General features: G+C 43.9%; 1 protein-coding gene across 7 annotated transcripts in view; it reads right to left on the bottom strand.

The window, feature by feature from the left end:
- The window catches only part of IFT122 (intraflagellar transport 122), an 80,945-nt gene that overhangs the window by 39,902 nt on the left and 14,957 nt on the right, over positions 1-26,086 (bottom strand). For 4 of the 7 annotated variants that reach the window (XM_030802143.1, XM_030802144.1, XM_030802148.1 and 1 more), the window contains 10 exons: positions 21,516-21,594; positions 19,022-19,098; positions 16,402-16,468; positions 15,247-15,393; positions 13,279-13,455; positions 10,636-10,711; positions 3,570-3,761; positions 3,275-3,413; positions 1,857-2,059; positions 172-309 (listed from right to left, as the gene is read on the bottom strand). In XM_030802143.1, the coding sequence (XP_030658003.1) occupies positions 172-309; positions 1,857-2,059; positions 3,275-3,413; positions 3,570-3,761; positions 10,636-10,711; positions 13,279-13,455; positions 15,247-15,393; positions 16,402-16,468; positions 19,022-19,098; positions 21,516-21,594 (1,295 nt within the window). The remainder of the gene's footprint in view (positions 1-171; positions 310-1,856; positions 2,060-3,274; positions 3,414-3,569; positions 3,762-10,635; positions 10,712-13,278; positions 13,456-15,246; positions 15,394-16,401; positions 16,469-19,021; positions 19,099-21,515; positions 21,595-26,086) is intronic. The other 3 variants (XM_030802146.1, XM_030802147.1, XM_030802149.1) reach the window with 1 other exon arrangement.

Here is a 26,086-nt window from a genome sequence, read left to right as displayed (position 1 = left end):
GGCCTAAGGCTGTCCTCAAAAACCTGAACTCAGGGCTGCCCCACAATTCACCCATGGAGGAAAGAAGCCCTTTTCCTGCCCTGAGAACCCAGCTCAGAGTCATTGCTAGACGGGTCACCCACGTGTGCATGTAGATTATCAGCCTGACAGGAGACGTGAGGGAGCACTCACCTGTCCATTCTTCAGCCCCACTAACAGGCCTTCCCTTCCAGGAGGGCCGCCGATCACCTTGATGTAACGAATGAGAGACTCCATCTGCCACTCCCGTTCCTTCGCTCCGCTGAAGGACAGGCACTGCAGCCGTTTCTCCTAGGAAGCAAACCCAGCTCTGCATGGAAATTCAACAGAATAAGTGCTCCCAGACCTCCCCAAGGAGGTCTTCCTGCCCCTAAGGGGTGAAAATACCTACACATTCAGTGTCTATCTATCTAACCCAATGTAGACCCCATGATTGGCATCGTTAATCCAAGACTCCACGCAAGGCTTCCCCACGGAGCCCAATTCAGCCTCAGATCTTCAATGCAAACCCCCATCCAGGCAGCCTAGGCCAGAGGCAGCACTCAAAAGTACACATACTTGCCCGACCTATCCTGTAATTTGTGGCAACCCTAAACCGCTTGAAGTTCTAGACTTTATTTATTTATTGATTTTTGAGACAGAGTCTCACTCTGTCACCCAGGCTGGAGTGCAGTGGCGCTATCATAGCTCACTGCAGCCTCCAATTTCTGGCTCAAGCAATCCTCCTGCCTCAGCCTCCCAAGCAGCTGGGACTACAGGCAAGCGCCACCACACCCAGCTAATTAAATATATATATATATATATATTTTTTTGGTAGAGATGGGGTCTGTTTGTTTTCTAGACTGCTTTTGAACTACTAGCCTCAAGCAATCATCCTGCCTTGGCCTCCCAAAGTGCTGAGATTTACAGGTGTGAGCCACTGCACCCAGCCCGGTTCTAGACTTTGAGAGATTTTAATAGTATTTTACACTACAGTGATTCCTAAAGAATTCTTTTATCACCTCCAACAGAACTATGTAAAACTAAATCCACCTCTACTTCCAAGATGCTGGGCTAGCCTTCTCTCAAAGTCTTTCCAAACTTCTCTTGGCATTGACTTAGACACTCTCTAGGAATCTTGAGAAATTTTTTTCTATGAAAAAAAAAATCAGGAATTAAAACTTCTTTGACAATTACTGAGTTGATACAAATTTTATGTGTATATGCTTATCAATAAAAACTATCTTCATTTTGTACACCAATTTACGTTTTAAGTCATTAAAATATATCTAATCCTAGTATGACAAAATGTTCTGCAATAGAACAAGGTATTCTTGGCTAGACACAGGGGCTCACACCTATAATCCCAGTACTTTGGGAAGCTGGACAGGTCTCAAACTCCTGGGTTCAAGCATTCCTCCCACCTTAGCCTCCCAAAGTACAACCTCGCATCTCTACTAAAAATAAAAAATTAGTTGGGTGTGGTGGCATGTGCCTGTGGTGCCAGCTACTCAGGAGGAGGACTGCGTGAGCTTGGGAGGTCAAAGCTGCAGTGAGCCATAATTGTGTCACTGCATTCCAGCCTGGGCAACAGAGTGAGACCCTGTTTCAAGAAAAGTATATTTTTAAAAATAATAAAATAAAACAAAAAAAACATTCTCCAGTTTATGGCTCATGACTTGCTGATAGAGTCTGGTTCATCCAGATGCCAGGAAAATGAAAGCCAATAAGCACCACTTAGTTTGATGGAACAGACTTGTTTTCTAGTGACCAGTTTTAAAACCATGAGGTGGGCACCCTATCATTGGGGGGAGCACAAATGGAATTCAGCCCAACTCCTCCAACATGCTGCTGCCCACCTGGCACAGGATGATGTGATTAGCACACACTACCAGGAGATTGCACTCAAACTTCTTGACAATCTTCTCCTTTACCCGGTAATGCATGTCTGATGAGTCCTCTGAATACAACTCATAGATGAGGATTTTCTCTGGCAGTTGGATAGCCAATCGATTTCTGTAGATGGCAATCTTCTTGACAAGCTCTTTGCATTTAATCCGAACTGTCAAAGAAAAAAATATCGAGTTCTAGCAAGAGGTCGTTATGTAAGGTGGAAGGCAGAGAAATTAAAAGCCATCATTTACTTAGCGCTACTGGCAATTAAAGTGACATACTGTCATTGAAAAATCTTTAGAGTATCTAATACATACAATCAACTCTGCTGAACCCTGAGATCCAAAGTCCTACAGGACACAATCTTCATGGTCCATGGCTGACAACTGAGTATAGAAATAAACTACTCACTGTTACCCTCACTTGCTGGATACAAATATAAACTCCTCTGCACAGCACTTGTGGCCCCTGGTGACCAGAAGCCTGCCTAAGTAACTGACCTCACCTCTGGCTGCTCCCTGCCCACCTCCTTGACAAACAGGGAAGACACGTAATTTCTGGTACACACCAGGCTCTACACTCCCACTACAAACCAGGTGGAGAAAATGGCCCTGAGGGGGACACTGTGGAGCTGCCCAAGGGGCTTTGCCCTAACCACCACAGCCAGAATCTTCAAAAAGATAGGGTTCCCCAGGGGGACCGAAGGACACTCATCTCAATCTACAAGACAACCCCCCATCTGGATCCCTTGCAAAGGCACCCAGCAGTGCACTAAGGCCAGCACATCCAGATATGAATACACCTGAAGTAAGTGGATTCTGAGTCTATTTAACCAGCACAGCAACTTAAGTGGACAGAGGGAGAGACCGTGGTCTTAGGGCTTGGAATGACTATGCTAGGCCTGGAACCCTGATTCTCTGACTAAGCCTGTGCCAATCCAATTCCGCTGCTCATCTCTGGCAGAAGGACTCACCAGGAGGCAAGTGGAGACGGGGCTGAGGGAGAAGCACCCCAGAGTGACTCTGACTGGAAAGGATAAAGGTCCACGAAGACCCATGCAAGTCAACCACCTGGCTCCAACCTGTCATAAATCATCCTCCCTCACTCAGGAAATTCATGTACTCCTTGAAATTATGTGCAAAATTCTGAGTTGGTACATTTTTCTGAAAGGATTTAATTGCTTTCATGAGATCCTCAAGGAGATTGGCATCCCTACTTCCCCCACCAAAACAACAACAAAAAAAACCAAGACACAGACCCAGTGGCTAATACGTTTGCAAAACGCCAAGGAGAAACCTTTCCTGTCATTTCAAGTGCCCTGTCACCAGCCCTTTCCACCTGCTTCCACCTGTCCCTCTTCCCAAGGTCTGGACCTGCCTCTTACCTTTCTGCTCAGTGATCAGGTGCTGCACAATGACGTCAGTCATGCTATCCCTGTAGGCATAGCGGTCCTTGTAGAGCCCATGGACTGTGCTGAAAATAAGCTGGTAGAAGGAAATGGTGCCGTCCTGGCAGCCGACCACCTGCAGGGTGAGAGAACTGTCAATTCCCAGCTCTCTGGAGAAAGTCTGCACTCCCATTTGTCAGACACAAACCCCAGTGATGGGACTCTCGAAACACGGCGGCTGCTCAGTGCCTCTTCAAGCCATGGCCCCACAGAACAAACTTCCTCTTCTTACCACATAGTTGGAATCCGGTTTCGCTTGACACGTCCACACCCAGGAGTTCTGCTCCCCAACAGTCCCAAGCCGCACTCCATCCTTGGTGAAAAGAGATACTTGCTTGTCTGAACCCCCCAGCAAAATGTACTCCCCTTTAGTAAAGTAGCTGATGCAGCAGGGGTCAAAGTTCAGTGCCCGATCCTTTCCAATCTGCAGAAAAAGAACACACACCAAGGGAAAAACCATTTCCGAATCCATAACCATTGCAATACAATTAAGGGCTTTTCTCGCCAACTTTAGAGAGAGTTGGGAAGACAGGGAGAGCTGGCCAGCCTTTTCTCCTGTGTCATCCCACGGTGAACACGGGCCTCTCTGCCTCTGCATCTCCCTACTCCTCCTCCACACAGCCAAATCCTCAGCTCCTAGAGTCAGTGGCACCTCCCCTAGTCCCACCCAAGCGCTCCAGGAGTGCAGGAGTGTGTCAGGGCTCCTCAGCCAAGATGGAGACTGTGGGTGGTTTTGCTCCCAAAGGCCCCCCTGCCTCTGCAAATATAGTTCTTCCTATAGTTCAATGGGTTCCCTCAGCTTCTTTTCTCCGCCTTTTTAAAAAAGTATTTTATAAAGCTGAGCTTATTCAGTTTAAAGACTGTCCTTTATTCTGCAACTACATCCATACTACTTCTCTTTATTTTTTAATTCTTGTTTATTTCAAGATGGGGTCTCACTCTGTCACCCAGGCTGGAGTGCAGTGGTGCAATTACGGCTCACTGCAGCCTTGAACTCCTGGACTCAAGCGATCTTCCTACCTCAGCCTCCTAAGTAGCTGGGACCATAGGTGAGTGCCACCATGCCTGGCAAATTTTTTCTTTTTTTTGAAAAAGGGTCGACTCTGTTGCCCAGGCTGGAGTGCAGTGGCACGATATTGGCTCACTGCAACCTCCACCTCCCAGCTTCAAGAGATCCTCCTACCTCAGCCTCCCAAGTAGCTGGGACTACAGATGTGTGCCACCACACCTGGCTAATTTTTGTATTTTTTGCAGAGACAATGTTTCTCCTTGTTGTCCAGGCTAGTCTCAAACTCCTGAGCTCAGACGATCCACCCACCTTGGCCTCCCAAAGTGCTAGGATTACAGGAGTGAGTCATAGCTCCTGGCCTAAATTTTTTTATTTTTAAACTCTACGTTGAACCTTTTTAGGAACTGCTACACTTTTCAAAGTGAATGCACCATTTTATATTTGCATTAGCAGTGTATGAGGATTACAATTTCTCCATTTTAGTGAGTGTGAATTATCTCATTGTGGTTCCAATTTGCATTTTCCTGATGGCTAATGATATGGGCATCATTTCATGTGCTTATTGGCCACAGAGAAATGTCTCACTCTGTGGCTTAGGCTGGAATGCAGTCGTACGATCATAACCCAATGCAACCTTGAACTTCTGGGCTCAATTCCTCTGCCTCAGCCCCTCGCCACCCCCAGTAGCTGGGATATACTACCACACCCAGCTAATTAAAAATATATTTTTTTAGAGATGGGGTCCCACTATGTTACCCAGGTTGGTTCTGAACTTCTGTTCTCAAGTGATCTCCCTGTCTCTGCCTCCCAAAGCACTGAGATTACACGCGTGAACCACCATGCCCAGCCCTATCTTTATAGTTCTTTATATATTCCAGATACAAGTCCCTTATCAGATATATGAGTTGTAAAACTTCTCTCATTCTGTGGGTTGTCTTTTCTCTTTCTTGATGGTGCTTCCTCAGCTTCTAGGATGAAGGTCAAACTCCCGAGCTCAGCCCCAAGGTCATTCTCTCAGCCAAAATGAACTTGTAAGTTTCCTAAGCAGGCAATGCTTTTTCAGGCCTCCATATCCTCACAGGTGCTACACTCCACACCATTCCTAGACCCAGCCAGGAGTGCTCTTTCCCTCATTTTGTCTGCCAGGTGTCATATCCTCCAGGAACATCTCCAATCCCCATCCCCTCATCCTCCCACAGCGCTTGTGCTCGCCTATCCTACTGCACTTCTCTCGTTGCCTGTAGACACAGGGTTAATCAGGTCTGCCCCACTAAAGCCCAAGTTCCTTATTACCACTGGAGTTTTTTGCTGCCCCAAGGGTGTCTTTTGTGAATAAAAAGACTATTTGTGATTAACATTATTAAACTAATATTGAATTTATAAAAGAAATAACTTTAGGGAACTGGTTTCTCAAGTTTTTTAAGTTCAATTTACAAATATTTTCCTATTTATAAATCTAGTTAAAGTGAACAGCCAATTGACTTTGACTGTTTAAGGAATTCAATTTTGAACAGATTATAAAATCCCTTAAATATCCAGTCCCATTTAAAACTTAGTTAAATTAATCCCCTTACACCAATTTAAACTGCAATTATAAGTTTAATACATTCAAATTTCCTTTCCTGTTTAGGAATTTCAAATGCCTGGCAACCAAAACTTTCCCTAGCACTTATCTGATGCTGAAAACCTAACAAGAAAACTAAAAATTCTTATGAATCACGACATGGCAGGCTAGCAGCTTCTGGAAATGGCTCAGTAGTTCCCATCGGACCAATTCTCCCACAAGTAACAACAATAAACTCTGGACCAACTATAAAAAACAACCATTTCAGGGCAACCAAAAGCAGGCAGGAACTGAAGACACATGCACATTTGGAAGAAGGGAACAAGCACTAGGTGAACTTCTCATTTTTTTTTTTTTAAGGGTTTTTGCCTGAGGGCAGCCCTCTTCACCATCATGCTGGGTGAATATAGAATTTGGGAGGACGACAGCATCCGGAAAGTGAAGTGGGAAATCCCAGAAAAGAGAAGCAGAGCTTAAATTCTGCACATAAACTCCGCTGAATATCTGGAAACCCTTGAACTACAAACTGTGACAAGATGCCAAGCAGCCTAGCTACAGCTAAACAACTGCACAGAGATGTCAGCTGCTGACACCACTGAAAACATGGAGTTTTGATTTTGAGCCCAGCAAAGTAAACTGCCTGCTTAAACATATATACACACAAACATACACAATAATCTTCAAAGGAACATGATGGATATGAGTCTGTATGACATATTACTTACAATATTGAGTACAATTCAAAATTCCCCAAAGCAGGAAAATGTGAACCATATTCAAGGGAAAAAAATCAATGGAGAATGAACCATGACGACCCAGATGTTAGAAATAGCAGATGAGAATTTTTGTTTGCTTTTTGGGCACAGGTCTTGCTCTGTCACCCAGGCTGGAGTGCAGTGGTAAGAGTTCACTGCAGCCTTGAACTCCTCAGCTTGGGAATACTCCCGCCTCAGCCTCCTGAGTTGCTAGGATAATGGGTGCCTGCCACCTCGCCTGGCTAATTTGTTTGTTTGTTTTTAGGGATGGAGTCTCTCTATGTAGCCCAGGTTAGTCTTGAACTCCTGGCCTCAAGCAATCCTCCCTCCTTGGCCTCCAAAAGTACTAAGATTACAGGCATGAGCCACCATGCCCAGCTGCAGATGAGAATTTTAAAAGAGTTATTATAACTATGGTTAAGGCTATAAAGAAAAATATGCTTGTAATGAATAAAAAGGAAAAAAGAACCAAATGGAAATTCTAGAAAAGGAAAAATGCAATAATAACTGAAACAAATATGCACTGAATGAGCTTAAGAGAAATATTAGAAGTTAAAGAAGAGTCAATGAAATTTAATACTGAATAATAGAAATCCTCCAATCTGAAGATCAGAGGGAAAAGAAGGGATTTAAAAAAATAATAACAGGGCCTCGATGACTTGGAGAACAATAACAGAAGGTCTAATGTAAGTGTAATTAGAGTTCCAGAGGAAAGGAAAGAAGGGAGAAGAAATATTTCAAGAAATCATGGCCAAAATGTTTTCACATTTGGTGAAAGACAGAAAGATATCAATGTGTAGATTCAAAAAGCTCAGTGAACACCAAGAAGAAAAATGTAACATATTGCTTACGCATTCTAATATTGCTTAGGAACCTTAAATAATACACATTTTCAATATAATTCTTATATCTTTCCACTTAAAATCAGAAGTAGGCCAGATATGGTAGCTCACACCTGTATTCCCAGCAGTTTGGGAAGCCAAGGCAGAAGAATCATTTGAGCCCAGGAGTTTGAGACCAGCCTGGACAACATAGGAGACCCTAACTCTACAAAAAAAAAAAATTTTTTTAAATTAGCAGGGTGTGGTGGCATGTGCCTGTAGTTCCAGCTACTTGGAAGGCCAAGATGGGAAGATTCCTTGAGCACAGGGGGGTCAAGGCTGCAGTTAGCCATGATCATACCACTGCACGCCAGCCTGGGTAACAGGGTGAGACATTTTCTCAAAACATAAATAAAATCAGACATATAAAATTACTCAATACAACTTTTAAATGGTCATTGCAAGACTAATCTGATAGACATTCTAATATGGATTCTGGCATCAGTATGCCTGGGTTTCACCAGGGTGGACCACAGACTAAATGTGTGCCTTTAGGCAAATTTTTGAGCCTCTCTGTGCTTCGATTTTCTTACATGTAAAATGGTGATAACAGTATTTACCTCATAGGGTTGTTATAATGATTAAAATAGTTAATCCTTGTAAAGAGTTTATATAATGCCTGGAATTCAATAAATGTTTGCTATTATTATTATTAAGCCAGATCCTCTTAAGTATTACTAACACTTCAAATGACAAAAATACACAAATTATACCTCAGTCTAACACAGTCTAACACAAAAGTATGGGTTTGATTTACTTCATCATCCTATATTTAATTCTAAATCTTCCCAGATTGGGAAGGGAAGACACTTACCCACCAAGAAAACAATTTTACTGTCCCAAACAAGTTGGGGTTAGCATCTCAGCAGGTTAAGGTTGCTTATCATGCAGAAACTTTGGGCCACAACATGAGCTCTGGGGCTGCATACATGCAAGATATTTCCTGTGGCCCTCTGCCATGTTGAGCTCTTTTCTACTGTGGCCATAGCAACAAGACCCCATTCCCTCCCACTGCAGTGTGGTTATTTGCTTCCAAGAGTCTTCAGTACCCATATCCAGTGCCTCGTACACAGTAGGTGTGCCAATAAATATCTGTTGAATGATGACGTACACACATTAAGCAGATGAATAGAGAGGGCCAGGGAAACTAGATGATAGTTAATTAAAATGAGAGTTTTAGGAAATCAGCCACGGGAAACTGAGAAAACACTTCGTTATCTGCTCCCTTTATCTTTTCTTTACTCGAATACAAAAGAAATGACCAATGGTAAGGCAGGGGTAGAAGAAATGGCCCAAAAGCTGGGCTACACACATCTAAAACTCTTCCCTCTTACATGACATGTTTTGAGGAATAAGGATGCTACGAAATTAAAGGCTTCACTGCACAGGTTGCATTTCTCACTTGCTTGGCTGTGGTGTGAAACCTGTACCCAGCACCTTTACTCTAATCCTTGGCATTTCCTGCCTACTAATAAGTCATCCTACTACTATGCTCTCTATATTTTAATCCACCCTCCATGGAAACAAGCTATTCTTCTGAAGCAAGAATCTGTGATGCCACTTCCTGCCACCTATGGCTCCTGAATACTTACAGTATATGATGTTCAAACTTCTTATTCACACTACTCAGGTCCTTTATAATCACATCCCCGGCCAGGCGTGGTGGCAGCTCATGCCTATAATTCCAGCACTTTGGGAGACTGAGGCAGGCGGATCACCTGAGGTCAGGAGTTTGAGACCAGCCTGACCAACATGGAGAAACCCTCTAAAAATACAAAATTAGCCGGACATAGTGGCACATGCCTGTAATCCCAGCTACCCAGGAGGCTGAGGCAGGAGAATGTCTTGAACCCACGAGGCAGAGGTTGCAGTGAACCGAGATTGCACCATTACACTCCAGCCTAGGCAAAAGAGCGAGACTCTGTCTCAAAACAAACAAACAAAAAATCATAGGCCGGGCGTGGTGGCTCATGCCTGTAATCCCAGCACTTTGGGAGGCCGAGGCGGGCGTATCATGAGGTCAGGAGATTGAGACCATCCTGGCTAACACAGTGAAACTCCATCTCTACTAAAAATACAAAAAATATTAGCCAGGCATGGTGGTGGGCGCCTTTAGTCCCAGCTACTCAGGAGGCTGAGGTAGGGGAATGGCACGACCCAGGAGGCAGAGCTTGCAGTGAGCCAAGATTGAGCCACTGCACTCCAGCCTGGGCCACAGAGTGAGACTCCATCTCAAAAAAAATAAAAATAAAAATAAAAAATCAAAAAAAAAATCATATCCCCATGTTCCTCTTCAGCTCTGTCTTCAGGTCACAAAATCTGAGATGCAGTCACCTTGTACAACTCACCATTCTCTGAACTGTCATATATTTTCATTCCTTCCTGCCTTGATACATGCTATTTTTTTTCTGCCTGAAACACCATTCCCAATGTCCTCAGCCTAACTCAAAGATAGCCTGCTCAAAGATAACCTCTAACAAGACCTCCCATCTCTACCAAGTAGTGATGTTACCCTCTTTTGTGTCCCTAAAAGCTGTCTATCTGTACAGCCTTCTATTGTGTCACATACCACACCACACAGGGGCTCTTTGCTATCAAGTGTGTCTCCACCAGCCTGTGAGCTCTTGCAGGAGAGGCTATCACTTTCCCACCTCTATGTCAGCAGCTCCTTTATGAAAGGGCTTTCCTAAGTGGGTACTCATAAATGTTGGTTGAATGAAGGAAAGCGAATAGAGGAAAGTAAGGTCAAAACTAAGAGCTAGATTTTAAAGTCAAACCAATCTGGGTTTAACTCCTAGGCTCCACCATTTACTAGCTGTGTGAGATCTTGGGCATATAATTTCACTGCTCTGAGTTCTGGTTTACTCATTTCTAAAAAGTTGATAAGGATAGTAGTACCCACTTCATTGGGTTTTATAAGAATAAAATAGGATAAAGTATGCAAAGCAGTGAGCACAGTATCTGGTATCACAGCAAATGCTCAATAAGCAGGAACTAACAATGATAATGTATAATTAATAGTAATAGAATCTCAGAAAATGAAAATGTAACAGGCATGACTGCAACTGGATTTGTACAGGGCTACATACCTGTTTTCCACTCAGTTGGTAGAAGGAAACTTTCTGTCCCCAGTCAGCCACAGCCAAGATGTCATTACGTTCCTCTCTAATCAACAGAAGATAAAAGAGGTTATGAAGGGCCACAGCCTGCTGATGAGTATAGCTCTAAGGGCTTAAACAACAGGAACAAGAAAACCCTGGCCTCAGGTTGTCAAATGTTGTACAGCTTTACTGAGGCCAAAAGTTATAATTTGGGGCTGGGCACGGTGGCTCACGCTTGTAATCCCAGCACTTTGGGAGGCCGAGGCGGGCGGATCACGAGGTCAGGAGATCGAGACCACGGTGAAACCCCGTCTCTACTAAAAATACAAAAAATTAGCCGGGCGTGGTGGCGGGCGCCTGTAGTCCCAGCTACTCGGGAGGCTGAGGCAGGAGAATGGCATGAACCCGGGAGGCAGAGCTTGCAGTGAGCTGAGATCGCGCCACTGCACTCCAGCCTGGGTGACAGAGAGAGACTCCGTCTCCAAAAAAAAAAAAAAAAAAAGTTATAATTTGGCCCAACCCATCAATCAGTCTTATGGGATGAAGCAGAGTTGAGGTTCAGCCTTCCTGGGATCTGCTGTTTCACTGAGTCCCCTGCTATGAGCTTATGGTGCTGGGGACACTGCTACAGCTGAAGAAGATAAACCTCTCATTTCACAGCTTACTGGGGAGCAACACTAAGACAGGCAAGGCTGCAATATTGAGACTGCTTTTCTCTTACATACTAGAAAATGTGGGGACATGGCAGAGAAACATCTCTTGCAGTACAAAGGCATTTTTTAATAGAAGGGAAACTTGCTTGCTCTTCCTGAAGAAAGAAAATTAACACCTAAAAATAGGTTCTCCTGCAGGCGGGGGTCCTTGCACAGGTGAAATGGTTTCTGACTGAATCTAATTTTCAAAAAAGAGCAATGGGCTCTCTGAAAACAACTGTCTTTGAAACTAAGAACCTATGGGGATCAGTGCCATGGGGCTGGGACTGTAGGACCAGCACACAGGAGAAACTCCCTTGCCTGAGGCTGGAAAGCAAGCTACCTGGGAATCTAGTTCAAGAGAAAAGCAGCAGCCCGTGATGGCTCGCGCTTGTAATCCCAGCACTTTGGGAGGTTGAGGCAGGTGGATCACCTGAGGTCAGGAGTTTGAGACCAGCCTGGCCAACATGGGGAAACCGTATCTTTACTGAAAATACAAAATTAGTTGGGTGTGGTGTCGCGCGCCTGTAATCCCAGCTACTCCAGAGGCTGAGGCACAAGAATCACTTAGAACCCGGGAGGCGGAAGTTGCAGTGAGCCAAGATCGTGCCACTGCATTCCAGCCCGGGTGACAGAGCCAGACTCTCTCAAAAAAAAAAAAAAGGAAGGCATTCCTAGCCTTTGAGGCTGGGTCTTAATCAACCTAATGTTGCCTCTTTGTTTATTAATTCCAGCTTTTCTGATCCCCAGTGTCTTGTGGTCACCTGGTAGCACCACTGGATATGTAGGCAGGCAAGGTAAAGCCTTGTTTGTAAAATCCAGCCAAGAGTGGTAAATGTCATAGGCACTAACTCAAAACTAAGGGAAAAGAGACAAAGACCGAGAGGGATGTTAATGAGGGAGCCTGCAGATGATCTTTGTGTGACTGGCACTGGAGTCCAAAGTCCAAACACAATCCAGGAGCCCAGCCCACCAGTGAGCCCTCTTGGGGAGGCCACATATGGCTCTGGGCTGGGCTCAGTCCTTGTGAGATGGATTAGTGATTTTCAACCCCCTTTTTCCTCCTGGGGCAGTAGGATTCTTCACGAAACAAAAACTCATGTTGAAACAATCAAAGGCACTGAGATAGGGACCCAAAGCCATACTTTCCTCCTTTACTTGTCCCCACTTCCCAGCCCCCATGACCTCAGGGTGGGATTCTTCCAAGGAAACTCAGGTACCATGGAAAACAGTTTGGAAAGTCCCAAGCTAGATCTCTACTGCCCAACTGAGATATCCTGGCTAACCCAGCTTTCCCTACTCTGGCCTGCCCATGTTTTCCCTACAGGCAATCTCGACTGAAGAGAAGAAAGAATGACTGGACAGCCAGGATTTGGGAGTGAAGACTGTGGCTAAGGTAAGGGCTTCCTCTCTGACATGCATCCTAGAAAATGTAAGGTAAGGTAAGGGATAGTGTGGGAACAGGCTAAGAAACGTGTCCAGTAATAGAGGAAGTGTCAAATGATGGGGCATCCACAAAAGGGCACACTCTTCAGCCATTAAAAATCATGTTTGAAGGACTTGTAATGTTACTGGAAAGGGTTCACACTAAGTGAAAAAAAAAAAGCAGAATATGACTTAATTATGTGAACACACTAAAAGACTAAGGAGAAATACACTAGATTGCTAACAGTGATTTCCTCAGGGGATGGGGTTTTATCAGAAAAGTTGAACTTTCTCCTTTAGTCTTTTCAGTATTTCCTGTAGTTTCTCACAGGATCACTTTATAACTCACACACAAGTTTTAAGGGTGTGTCTCCTTGTTTTGAAGGTGCTTTCACCCACAGTTCCCCCTAGTCCCTGCACTCCCTTGGCCAAGGAGCTTAACATCTGTCCTGGTAAATCTGTGTGGGGCCTGGGCCCTTACCAGAAGGGTTCCCACTCATTGGGACACACTCACAAGTTGTCGTCCCTGGGACTGTCGTCTTCTTCCTCTGGTTCTTCCTCCTCTGCCTCACTACCCTGACTACTGTACACTGCTGACTTCAGAGTGGAAGAGATTTCCTGAATATATCTGTTGACAATGACATCCTCGGCATCCTCATTCTCTCTGTTCATCCAGAAACTCTCCCATCGGCTGTAGACAGTAAGTAGTTGTTCAAAATTACATTGCCTAGAACTACACTAAAACTATAATTTAAAATCCTGTCAAGGAGCCCCTGGGGGCCGGGTGCAGTGACTCACGCCTGTAATCCCAGCACTTCCGGAGGCCGAGGCAAGTGAATCGCCCAAGATCAGGAGTTCAAGACCAGCCTGGCCAACATGGTGAAACCCTGTCTCTACCAAAAATACAAAAAATTAAACAGGTGTAGTGGCATGTGCCTGTGATCCAAGCTACTCTGGAGGCTGAGGTGAGAGGATTGCTTGAATCTGGGAGGCGGAGGTTGCAGTGAGCCAAGATCGCATCACTGCACTCCAGCCTGGTTAACAGAGTGAGACCCCGTCTCAAAAAAAATAAATAAATAAATAAAAAACAAAAAAAAAAAGATAATAAAAATAAAAAATAAAAGAAGCCCCTGAACCCCACCTGGAGGAGGACAGCCACCAGGTATACAGGGCCTCCTGCTTCTCATGAATTAAAAATGGTAGCCTAGAGCCACCAAGTCCTCTGCAGCCACAAATCAAACAGCAGGAACTCTGGGGCAGGCTAATGGCCTTTGACAGCATTAGACATGCATGGTACAGCATGGGCCAGACAAAATTATTCAGGAAGATGCATAATAACCTTCCAAACAACCTTCTAAATCAAGTAGGCAACCATCTGTAAAATGACATTGAGCTGGTAAACAAGTAGGACCTTTAATTTACTTTCAGAGGACTCTGTAAAGGATATTGATGGTTTAATAATATTATAGGATATATAAAGAGCATATAAGGTCAGGCGCAGTGGCTCATACCTGTAATCCCAGCACTTTGGGAGGCTGAGGTGGGTGGATAACCTGAGGTCAGGAGTTCAAGACCAGCCTGGCCAACATGGTGAAACCCCGTCTCTACTAAAAATACAAAAAATTAGCCAGGCGTGGTGGTGACAAAAAATTAGCCAGGCGTGGTGGCAGGCACCTGTAATCCCAGCTACTCAGGAGGCTGAGACAGGAGAACTGCGTGAACCCGGGAGGTAGAGGTTGCAGTGAGCTGAGATTGCGCCATTGCACTCCAGGCTGGGCAACAGAGCGAGGCTCCATCTCAAAAAAAAAAAGAAGAAAAGAAAAAGAGCATGTAATTAGTTTACTCTCAAAGTCACATGGACATAGGAAAGTGTGTATAAAATTTGAGAAGATAGGTGCCAATTGTTCGTGTATCTCTAGGCTTTAGGGACATCTGTAGACTTAATTTTGACTTTCTGACAAGGGCAAAAAAAGGCTCATGAAAAAGCTATTTATTAACAGGTGGGCACATATTCTGCCCAAACTTGGAGGGAAGAACTAAAAAAGGAAAGGCAAAAATAAAGCCACAGCAAAGAGCTCCACTATTGATTCATAAAGAAATGGTCCTGCTGCATCACTCACACACCACACACACACATACACACACCATACTCATGTACATGTGCACATACACATGTGTGCATGCACATGTGCGCACACACATACGCCACACACACACTTTGTCCTGGCCTAAATAGCTCATCTGCTTTGCTAAAATCTCCAGGATTCATTCCAAAACTCAACTTCTGAGGAGGCTCTTAATAAATTCCATACATTCTCAGGTAGCAGGACTGTTAAAAAAAAATCCATACAAATGGGATGGGTTCTAAAACAGACCATTCAAGTGAAGTGAGAAGCCTTTGAATGTAGGGAGACCTCAGGAAGACAAAAAGCTCTTCTTCGTGATGGTGTTTGTTCTAGAAGGAGGACAACTTTAAGAGTACCTTGAAGGGTTCCAGCAGATGGACCATACTGGTGAGAGGGAGCCCCCTGGCCGCTCGATCTTCACTTTCTCCTCACCATTTTTGTTCCGTATGCTGATGATCCCATTGAACATCCCCAGCGCCAGGTACTGACCATCATTTGTCCAGCTGTGCACACAACCAACAAAAGGCATGAGAATAGGGGAAGCACCCCACAGAAGGTAAAACTAGTGAGGATGATGCCTTGGTTTGAAATAAAAGTCTGATGAGGCAGCAACAGCTGGGATATGGTTTCATTATTGCCAGTCCTGACATAAAGTCAGAGGATCAAACTTAAAATGCTATTTAATTCTGTAATGAACAGTGAGAAGTGAAGGCACCATTTGGTGCCTTTTTCTGAGCTCCCCCAGCCCTCTGTACATACCTCTATGACAGCCCTTAGCTTGTGCCTACATCTCTGGGCCAGCCACCACTTCCCACTCTCCATCTCAATCCCCTCCCATTTAAAGAGCACCTTAAGAACAGACTTGGTGTCTTCCAACCCCTAGAATAGTGCTTGCTTTGTAGAAGGTGCTCAACAGCTGCTGAACGGAAGGGATATACTCCTGGAAGCTGAACAGCAAGAATAGCTACCATTTAGAGGGTCTACTGTACGCCAGGTACTGTCCTGCACACTTTACACACATGAGTTTGTGTGCATTTCACAACAATCTCATCAAGTCAGTATTTTTATCCCTATTTGTCAGATGAGGAACATAAAGCTCCAGCTCAGAAAGATTTAGTAACTTTCCTGAGGTCACATGGCCTGTCAATGACAGATTCTGGATTCTACTCCAGGTCTAGCATCAAAGTGTGGGAGGGAAAGCTTTCTTCCCCACACATGCTCCCTGGACAATGACAGCCTCACGTTTTCAACAAGCCTCCACTCAGTATAGCTGAATGTTGAGGTTTGTTGCTAGGTAACTGCATGAAGGCAACTTGTAGTTCTCTTTTGCTTCATGATCAAAGGCACAAGTCTTTCCCAACGAGGAGACGAAAAAAGAAGAAAAAAGGAAATACAGAGGCCTAAACCAACTACTTAACACAAGACCTTCTCTGCTGCATGAAATAATTGGATTTTGAGAGTCTGTGTGGAAGATGAAGGAACATAAATCTTGTCATCAGAACTGCACTTACCTGCAGCAGATGATCTTGCTGCTTGATTTGTGTTTAGAGACAGACTTCTGTTCAGGAGACCACAACCCTTCAATGCACAATAATATAAAAGAAGATGGATTGGTTGGAATACTGCCCAGCAATAAAAAGGAACAAATAATTGAAACATACAAAAACTTAGATGGATCTCCAGGACTTTATGCTGAATGAAAAAACATAATCTCAAAAGGTCATATACTGTATGATTCCATTTATATAACATTCTTGAATGACAAAATTATAGAAATGGAGAACAGATTTGTGGTTACCAGGGTTTGGAGATAACTGGAGGTAAGGTGAGTAGATATGACAGTAAGTGGTAACTGCATGGTGATGGCTTAGTTCTGTGTTGCACTGGTGGTAATCTACACATGCAATAAAACAACAGAACTATATAATATACACACTTTGTGCCAGTCTCAGTTTCCTGGTCTTGATATTGTATAATAGTTACATAAGATGGATCCACTGGGGGAAACCGGATGAAAAGTACATAGACTTCTTGGTACCATCTTTCTAACTTACTATGAATCTATAATTCTTTCAGAAGGAAAATAAGATAGATTGGTAAAGTTCTAGCCAACTTTTCAGGGATTTGACTCTCAAAGAAATGACAATTTCACTGTTCATAACTCTGACATTGCAACCAGAGTATAACCTAGCATTTAACATAACAATGATGCTTTCTGAAAATCTAGTTTTCTTTCATAGGTCTCAATCACAACACATGACCCTATCTAAGCTGTGCCTCTTCCATGGCACACTGGTCACCTAAGGCTTGCTCCCCCCTGTCCCAGATGCTCTGGCTCAGTGCCTCACAGCAACAAGTGTATGTCTAGACAACATAAGCAAATTCTTCTATTTGCCAAGTTGCGAAGTACCATCAAGAAGGTAACTCCAGTGCACAAATATATAGCCAAGTGCAACATCAAACAAGTTGTTATTTTTTGCCTTTCCCCTGGTCCAGAATGCTTCCTCCAAACACTTTGACTTGTGCACATGTTATCTGTGTTCCACTAAGCCTGCCTGGAGCCCCCAGCTAGAAGAAACTCTTTCCTCCTGGGCCTCCTTCAGCAGTGCTTAGCAGAGCAGGCTCTGTATGCAATCACCTGGTCTAAGGTCCAAGCCCTGGTTCCTCCACTTAACTAGCTAAGGGACCTCTACCTCTTTTTCATCAGTACGGTGGGAATGAGCATAATACCTGACACCTCAGGGACTGTCATAAAGCTCAAATAGAAATTCATTTCTAATCCTTAGAACAGGGCCTAGCACACTGCAAGCATTCAACAAATACTAGTACTTAATATTATATTTTTTTAAATCCCACCTTCCCCTAAGACCACAAGCTCCTTGAGAGTAGGGATTCTATTTTGTCTTTTTTTTTTTTTTTTTTTTTGAGACGGAGTCTCGCTCTGTCACCCAGGCTGGAGTGGAGTGGCGCTATCTCGGCTCACTGCAAGCTCCGCCTCCCGGGTTCCCGCCATTCTCCTGTCTCAGCCTCCGGAGTAGCTGGGACTACAGGCGCCCGCCACCACGCAGGGCTAATTTTTTTGTATTTTTAGTAGAGACGGGGTTTCACCGTGGTCTCGATCTCCTGACCTCGTGATCCGCCCGCCTCGGCCTCCCAAAGTGCTGGGATTACAAGCGTGAGCCACCGCGCCCGGCCTTGTCTTTTTAGTATTCCAGCGTAAGCACACAGACCAGTGCTTTACATGAAGAAAATGCTATATGTTAAACAAATGACAGGCCTTTTTCCATGTACTTATACAACTGGCTTTCAATTCCATTCTCTCTTTTGAACCTCAGAACCAGAACCGTACCAGTGAGACACAGTGAGTAGCATGCACCTTTTAGGTAAGGGAACTGAAACACTGAGAGGGATTAGGCCTCCGACTCCTCATCTAGTGACTTCATTGTATCCACTAGCAAGGAACACAGACTGAAAGAGCTGAAAACAGAATCAACCATTAATGGAAATAACCTACAAGCCTCTGCCCAATTTCACTCCCTTCCTCCCTCCATAGACATTTTACTGACACCTCTTTTGTGCCAGTACTACACCAGTGCTGTAATGCTGGCACGGGACAGTGGCCAGGATGAACTCCTCAAGGTGTTCAGCCCCTTAGGGAGGACAGCTACAGCCACCTAAACAACTAATGATGACAAACTGCACAAGAAGTACAACTGCAACAGTGAAGAATTTCACATACACATAGATGTGGGTCAATACAAAGGTGAGGACAACTGCACTGTCTCTGCCAGGGTGAGTCAGGGAAGGCTTCCCAGAGGCAGCAACACCAAGGGAAGGCTTCTCAAAGGCAGCAACACCAAGTTATGCCTGTGCCCTCCCAATCTTCTTACCATTTCCTTTTCTGGGGCCCTTCGTGTAGTCTCTGATGTCTTACCAGAGTAAAGGTCACCATTCACTGTCTTGGTTTCCACACAATTTAAAGAATAATTGTCAGCCTCCCCTCAGCCATTGAAGGTAGAGAAGTAGTATTAACTCTCTCAGGATAAAATCACCATATTCTGAATGCATTTCAGCATTTTTAGCCCAGATTTTCAGTTATTCCATGACAGGACATCAGGAATCAGAACGTACCAAAGTCACTGGAGGAACAAGATGCCAGTTGATGAGTAATAGGATTGTAGGAGACACATTGTATAGCATCATTGTGCCTGGGAAGTAAACAACTGTAGATTACTATGCAGCAAACCACAAACATTTCAGTGGCTACAACTGAAGATTTTAATAATGAGCCCACAACCTCTGACTTTAGACCACATGCTCTTCTGCAAGTGACCAACAAAAAGCACAGAAATTAATTCTCCTACTCCTAAAGAATTAATTCTCCTTCTCCTCATCCACTGTTTTCTTATTTATAGAGATGGGGACTCACTTTTGGCCAGGTTGGTTTTGAACACTTGGCCTCAAGCAATCCTCCCACCTTGGCCTTTAGGTGCTTTATTTGTGGCTGTTATTCTTACTGTTTTGTGGAGGCCCAGAAATATAAGATGGAGGTGCAATGAAGACATCACAGACCAAGATCTGGAAACATGACAAATCCTTAGACCACAATGAAAGCTGAGCAAATCATGTACCATGCATGGCGTCTCAGCCCCAGTTTTAGTCCTTCACTTGTGGGTAATGCTTTACTTACAACTTCACTCATTCATTCATTCCTTCAAAAATTGTTTGTTGATTTGTACACCCATGTTCATAGCAGCATTATTCATAATAGCTAAGAGGCGGAAGCAACACAAGTGTCCATCAACAGATGAATGGATAAAGAAAATGTGGTCTATATATACAACAGAATAATATTCAGACTTAAAAAGGAAGGAAGCTGAGCCCAGTGGCTCACACCTGTAATCCCAGCAGTTTGGGCGGCCAAGGGAGAAGGATTGCTTGAGTTCAGGAGTCATAGTGAGACCTCGTCTTCATAAAAAAAAATAATAATAAAGAAAAAAAGGAAGTAAATTCTGACACATGCTACAACACAGATGAGCCTTGAGGACATTACGTGAAATGAAATAACCCAGCCACAAAAGAACAAATATTGTATGACTCTACTTATATGAGGTATGTAAAGCAGTCAAATTCAGAGAGACAGAAAGTAGAATGGTGGTTTTCAGGGGTTGGAGGTAGGAGAGTAGGGTGAGTAGATATTTGAAGGATACAGAATTTTAGTTTAGCAGGATAAAAGAGTTTGGGAGATTGGTTGCACAACAATGTAAATGTATTTAACATTAAACTGTAAACTTAAAAAGTAGTTAATATGATAAATTTTATGTCATGTATATTTTACCACAGTTGAAAAGAGGCCAGGTGCAGTGGCTCATACCTGTAATCCCAGTACTTTAAGAGGACTGCTTGAGCCCAGGAGTTCAAGACCAGTATGGGCAACAAAGTGAAACCCTGTCTCTACCAAGAAAAAAAAAAATTTAAAAATTGGCCAGGTGTGGTGGTGTGCACCTGCAGTTCCAGCTATTTGGGAAGCTGAAGTAAGAGGATTATTTGAGCCTGGGAGGTTGTAGTTGCAGTGAGCTAGGTACCACTGCACTGTAGCCTGGAAGACAGAGGAAGACTGAAAAGGAATGAGGGAAGGAAGGAAGGAAGGAAAGAAGGAAGGAAGGAAGGAAGGAAGGAAGGAAGGAAGGAAGGAAGGAAGGAAGGAAAATTGGTGAGTACCAACTATGGGCTAGGCATTGTATCAGGGACACAAGAGTGAGAAAAAAAAAATAGATGCAGTCAGGAGATCGAGATCATCCTAGCTAACATGGTGAAATCCCATCTCTACTAAAAATACAAAAAATTAGCTGGGCGTGGTGGTGGGCGCCTATAGTCCCAGCTACTCGGGAGGCTGAGGCAGGAGAATGGCGTGAACCCGGGAGGTGGAGCTTGCAGTGAGCTGAGATCACGCCACTGCACTCCAGCCTGGGCAACAGAGCAAGACTCCGTCTCAAAAAAAGCAAAACAAAACAAAAAATAGATGCAGTATCTGCTCTTATGGAACTTACAGGCTGATGAGCAATACTGATCAGTCACCAGAATAAATCTAAAACTGCAATTGTGAGAAATGCCTCGAAAGAGACCTGCTCCAGTCTAGAGAGGCAGGAAAGTCCTTACAAAGAAAGTGACATTTGAGTCTGAGATTTGCAGGGTAAGTAGGGACCAACTAGTAGAGGAATGGGGAAGAACACAGCAGATCCCCAACAGTAAGAGGAGGCCTGGAGCACACTGACCCCAAGTTTCTGACATCTGACTCTGGGTGGATATAAGGCCATTCTCTGAAACAGGGACACTGGAAGATGACAGGTTGGGGGTGGGATAAACTCTACAATGTCAGATGAACTGAGATGAGCTACATGAAAGCACCTAGCCCAGTGCCGGCCACGCCAGTAAGTGGCCAAGAAATATTCATTAACTTATTCACTACTCAACCTTCCTATACCAACCACACACACCCACAACTTAATTTCAAGTTCAACTTAAGAGAAAAAAGTTTTCTCCTACATCTTTTCTAAGAGGCTTTTGCTGCAATTATTCAATAAGCATCAAACTCATAATACTGTACACCTAAATGGTTACTTACGTGTACTTCAGAATGCCTTCCAGTTTTGATGTCCAGATAATAACGCTTTTGTCAGCTGATCCAGAAGCAAAGCGCTTGCCTAAAAGTGTTTTTAAAATGGAAAGTCTTACATTTATCTTAAACCAGCATTTCCCAGAGAGAATTCTTTAGAAAACTAGTTCTTTAAGGTACCTAATAAGTGTTAGCTTCTTTACTACTTCTTATCAGTACTGGGAGGCAGGACCTTGGAGTCAGAATATTTGGGTTCCAAACCTGCTTTGTCTGACACTGAGTAAACAAAGATGTATTGGGGGCCTACTACATGTAGCTGTCATGTTCTGTGCTAGGGATTAAGTAATGATTAAAACACACATGATCCCTACTTTCATAAAGTTCAGTTTAGTGTAAGAAGTACACATCAAGTTAATCTAACACAAATACAACATGGTAAGACACAGATCCTATGAAAGAGAATAACTGGGGAACCTGATTTACTTTTTTACTTAAATTTTTATTTTTGACAAGTAATAATTATATCTACTTATAAAGTACAATGTGATATTTTATAATACATACATATTGAAGAATGATTAAGCTAATTAACATATCCATCACTGCAGATGCTTATTTTTTATAGTGAGAACATTTAAAATCTATTCCTGGCCGGGCACGGTGGCTCACGCCTGTAATCCCAGCACTTTGGAGGGCCAAGGTGGGTGGATCACAAGGTCAGGAGATGCAGACCATCCTGGCTAACACAGTGAAATCCCGTCTCTACTAAAAATACAAAAACAAAATTAGCCGGCCTGGTGACGGGCACCTGTAGTCCCAGCTACTCGGGAGGCTGAGGCAGGAAAATGGCGTGAACCCGGGAGGTGGAGCTTGCAGTGAGCCGCGATCGCGCCACTGCACTCCAGCCTGGGCGACAGAGCAAGACTCCATCTCAAAAAAAAAAAAAAAAAAAACACTATTCCTGTACCAGTTTTGAAATATACGCTATTATTAACTGTGGTCACCATGCTGTGCAACAGATCTCAAAAATGTACTCCTTTTGTCTGACTGAAACTACCCTTTGGTCGACATCTCCTGGGGCACCTAATTTAGATGAGGGAAGGTTTCTCTAAGGATGAGATCCTTCAGTGGAGACCTAAAGGATGAGCAGAGCTTAGCCAGATGTAGAGAGGAGAAAGACCCATCCACATGGATGGAACAGATGTGCAAAGGCCCTGAAGCAGGAAAAGCCTGGCATGTCTGAGGGAATGAGCGGAGTCATCATGGAAGTGAGGGAAGGGTGAGGTGGGTTGTGGAAAGATCTCTTGGGACCTCAGGGACACATTAGAGGCCTTCCTCTTTATCCTAAAGCAATGGGAAGCCAAAGAGAGGTTTTAAGCAAAGAGTGATAGATCAGATTTGCATTTTCATACTATTTGGGCTTTATGAAGGAACAGACTGGAGAGAGGCAACATATAACAAGTAATTTGTTATTAATTACACTGTTACACATTTATAAGCATTTGGAAGAGGATCACGGTACCACGGCAGCAAATAACGGGGTCTTCACCTACTCTGGTGAGAGATGAAGATTAAAAGGTAAGTATGCGCCACATTCTGTACATCTTAAGGACTTTTAGACTTTATTCACAGGGCAAGTGGAAGGTGACCTTGGGCAAGTCACTGTTCTCTGAGCCTCAATGCCTTCATCTGAAACACAGAGGAACAATATCTACTTCAGGGTCTTTTTGTGGGAGTCAACTAAGATAGTATCTGTAAAGTACCTTTAAAGTACCTTAGTGAGACTAAGTCTCACTCTGCTGCACAGGCTGGAGTGCACTGGCACGATCTCGGCTCACCGCAACCTCCGTTCAAGTGATTATCCCGCCTCAGCCTCCCGAGTAGCCGGGACTATAGGCGCCCACCACCACACCCGGCTAATTTTTTGTATTTTTAGTAGAGACAGCGTTTCTCCATGTTGGGCAGGCTGGTCTCGAACTCCTGACCTCAGGTGATCCACCTCCCAAAGTGCTGGGATTACAGGCATGAGTCACCATGCCTGGCCCTTTTTGAGATGGAGTCTAGCTCTGTCACCCAGGCCAGAGAGCAGTGGCATAATCTCGGCTCACTGCAACCTCCGCCTCCCAGGTTCAAGCAATTCTCCTGCCTCAGCCTCCCAAAGTAGTTGGGATTACAGGCACACACCACCATGCCTGGCTAATTTTTATATATTTAGTACAGACGAAGTTTCACTGTGTTGGCCAGGCTTGTCTCAAACTCCTGACCTCGTGATCCACCCGCCTTGGCTTCCCAAAGTGCTGAGATCACAAGCATGAGCCACCACACCCAGCCAAGTATCTTTTATAGTAGCTGAAATAGCAGATATTAGGGTGAGCCGTATGATATTGCTGCAAATACTAAATAAACAAAGAAACTGCTCTTACTATCTCCATCACTTCTCCCTCATTCTGGTAGGTAGCAGGTGATGGTGATGAAAAGCATAAGCTTTGGGCTCAGAGTCTCTGGGTCAGAATTCCTAGAGATCTCATTGACCAGCTGCATGACCCAAACAAGCTACTGAAGAGCTCTATGCTTTCATTTCCTTATTTGAAAAATGGATACAACGTTAGTATTTACCTCATGGTTGGTGTGAAGATTAAATGAGTGTATGTATGTGTGTACATACAGTTGACCCCTGAACAACATGAGTTTTAACTACATGAGTCCACTTTTATATGTGAATTTTCTTTTGCCTCTGTCTCCCTGGCACAGCATTACCAATCCCTCTTCCTCCTCCTCCTCCTCCTCCTCCTCCTCAGCCTATTCAGCCTGAAGACAATGAAGATGAAGACCTTTATGATAATCCACTTCCATTTAATGAAGAGTAAATATATTTTTCTTTTTTCTCAATTAACATTTTATCTAGCTTACTTAAGAATACAATATATAATCCATATAATATTAAAAATGTGTTAACTATGTTACAGGTAAGGCTTCTGGTCAACAGTAAGCTATTAATAGTAAAGTTTTGGGGGGTTCAGAAATTACATGCAGATTTTTTATTGCACAGGTAGTGGCACCCCTAACCCCTATGATGCTTAGAACTGGGCCTGGAATAGAATAAAAAAAAATTAGCTATTTCTATTATTTCTTCATATTATATTGTTTTTCTTGAACAAAAAAACTATGTCTTACATACTTTTATATCATGGTTGCTCATTAAATACTTATTAAACTTGGGCCAGGCGCGGTGGCTCACGCCTGTAATCCCAGCACTTTGGGAGGCCAAGGTGGGTGGATCATGAGTTCAGGAGTTTGAGACCAGCCTGACCAACATAGTGAAACCCTGTCTCTACTGAAAATACAAAAATTAGCTGGGCGTGGTGGCACGCGCCTGTAGTCCCAGCTACTCAGGAGGCTGAGGCAGGAGAATCATTTGAAGCAGGGAGTCGGAGGTTGCCATGAGCCGAGATTGCATCACTGCACTCCAGCCTGGGCGACAGAGCGAGACTTCATCTCAAAAAAAACCAAAAAAAACTTATTAAACTTAAGGGAGAAATCAGAAACAAGCAGACTTAAAGAGCAAAGCTGGAATTCAGTGTATCTCAATCTTCAGGTCTAAGAGGAAAAAACCAGTTCTGAGGACTAAAAGACTTCTTAATCATTATACAGGTGTCATGAAGAGGCAGCATGATACACTAGAAAGAACTAGGGCTCTGCAGTCAGAGGACCTGAGTTAGGCCTGCCTCTGCCACCATCACCTGTAATTGCTCCAAGTCTGTTTTCTCATCTTTGAGCAGAGATAAGAGTCCCCTTGCTGCCTGCTTCAGAGAGTTGTTGGGAGCATCAAATGAAATGTGTGTGACGGGACTCTGCAAAGTGCTGTGCAAATGCCACTACTGATGGGTCACACTCTGACATCCTCAAGTGCCTTAATTGTGTTGCACATCAAAGAGCCCTGCTATGCTTATAAACACCAGAGGCACCAGAGGCCCAATAGCTCTTCTGTACCTACTGGGCCTTACACTGGGCCCTGGACTGGCCCACGTTCCTCAACAGCCGCTAGGATGAGACAGAAACAGTTCAGCTCTCCAGGCTCCCTCCTCACAGGTCTCCCTAAAACATTATTCTGAACTTGAACTCAAACATGCACACGCACGCACACACACACACACACACACACACATAAATATGACTACCATGGTATGGCACACCTGACTATGAAGCAAGAAATTAGTTTTGTCTTTGGGCCAATCTGCTGCATGGCCTTGGCAAGTCACACGTCTTTTTTTTTTTTTTTTTTTTTTTTTTTTAAGAGACGGAGTCTAGCTCTGTCACCCAGGCCAGATTTTAGGCAGTCTCACTATGTTGCGCAGGCTGGTCTCAAACTCCTGCCTTAAGCAATCTTCCCAACTCAGGCTCCTGGAGCTTTAGGATTACAGTAGGATTACAGGCATGAGCCACCATGCCCGGCCAATTGTTTATGTCTTTACGCAGGGCTAAAGTGAAGAGACTGGACTAATCAGACTAAAATTATATGCACGAAATTCTGCATATACATGAAGAATTTGCATCTTTTTAGAAAGTGGTCTAAAGCTTCC

This window comes from Nomascus leucogenys, chromosome 21 (assembly GCF_006542625.1).
Source record: "Nomascus leucogenys isolate Asia chromosome 21, Asia_NLE_v1, whole genome shotgun sequence".
Taxonomy (NCBI): domain Eukaryota; kingdom Metazoa; phylum Chordata; class Mammalia; order Primates; family Hylobatidae; genus Nomascus; species Nomascus leucogenys.
The sequence above is the reverse complement of the archived record's forward strand: the minus strand, read 5'-3'. Positions and strand labels throughout refer to the sequence as shown.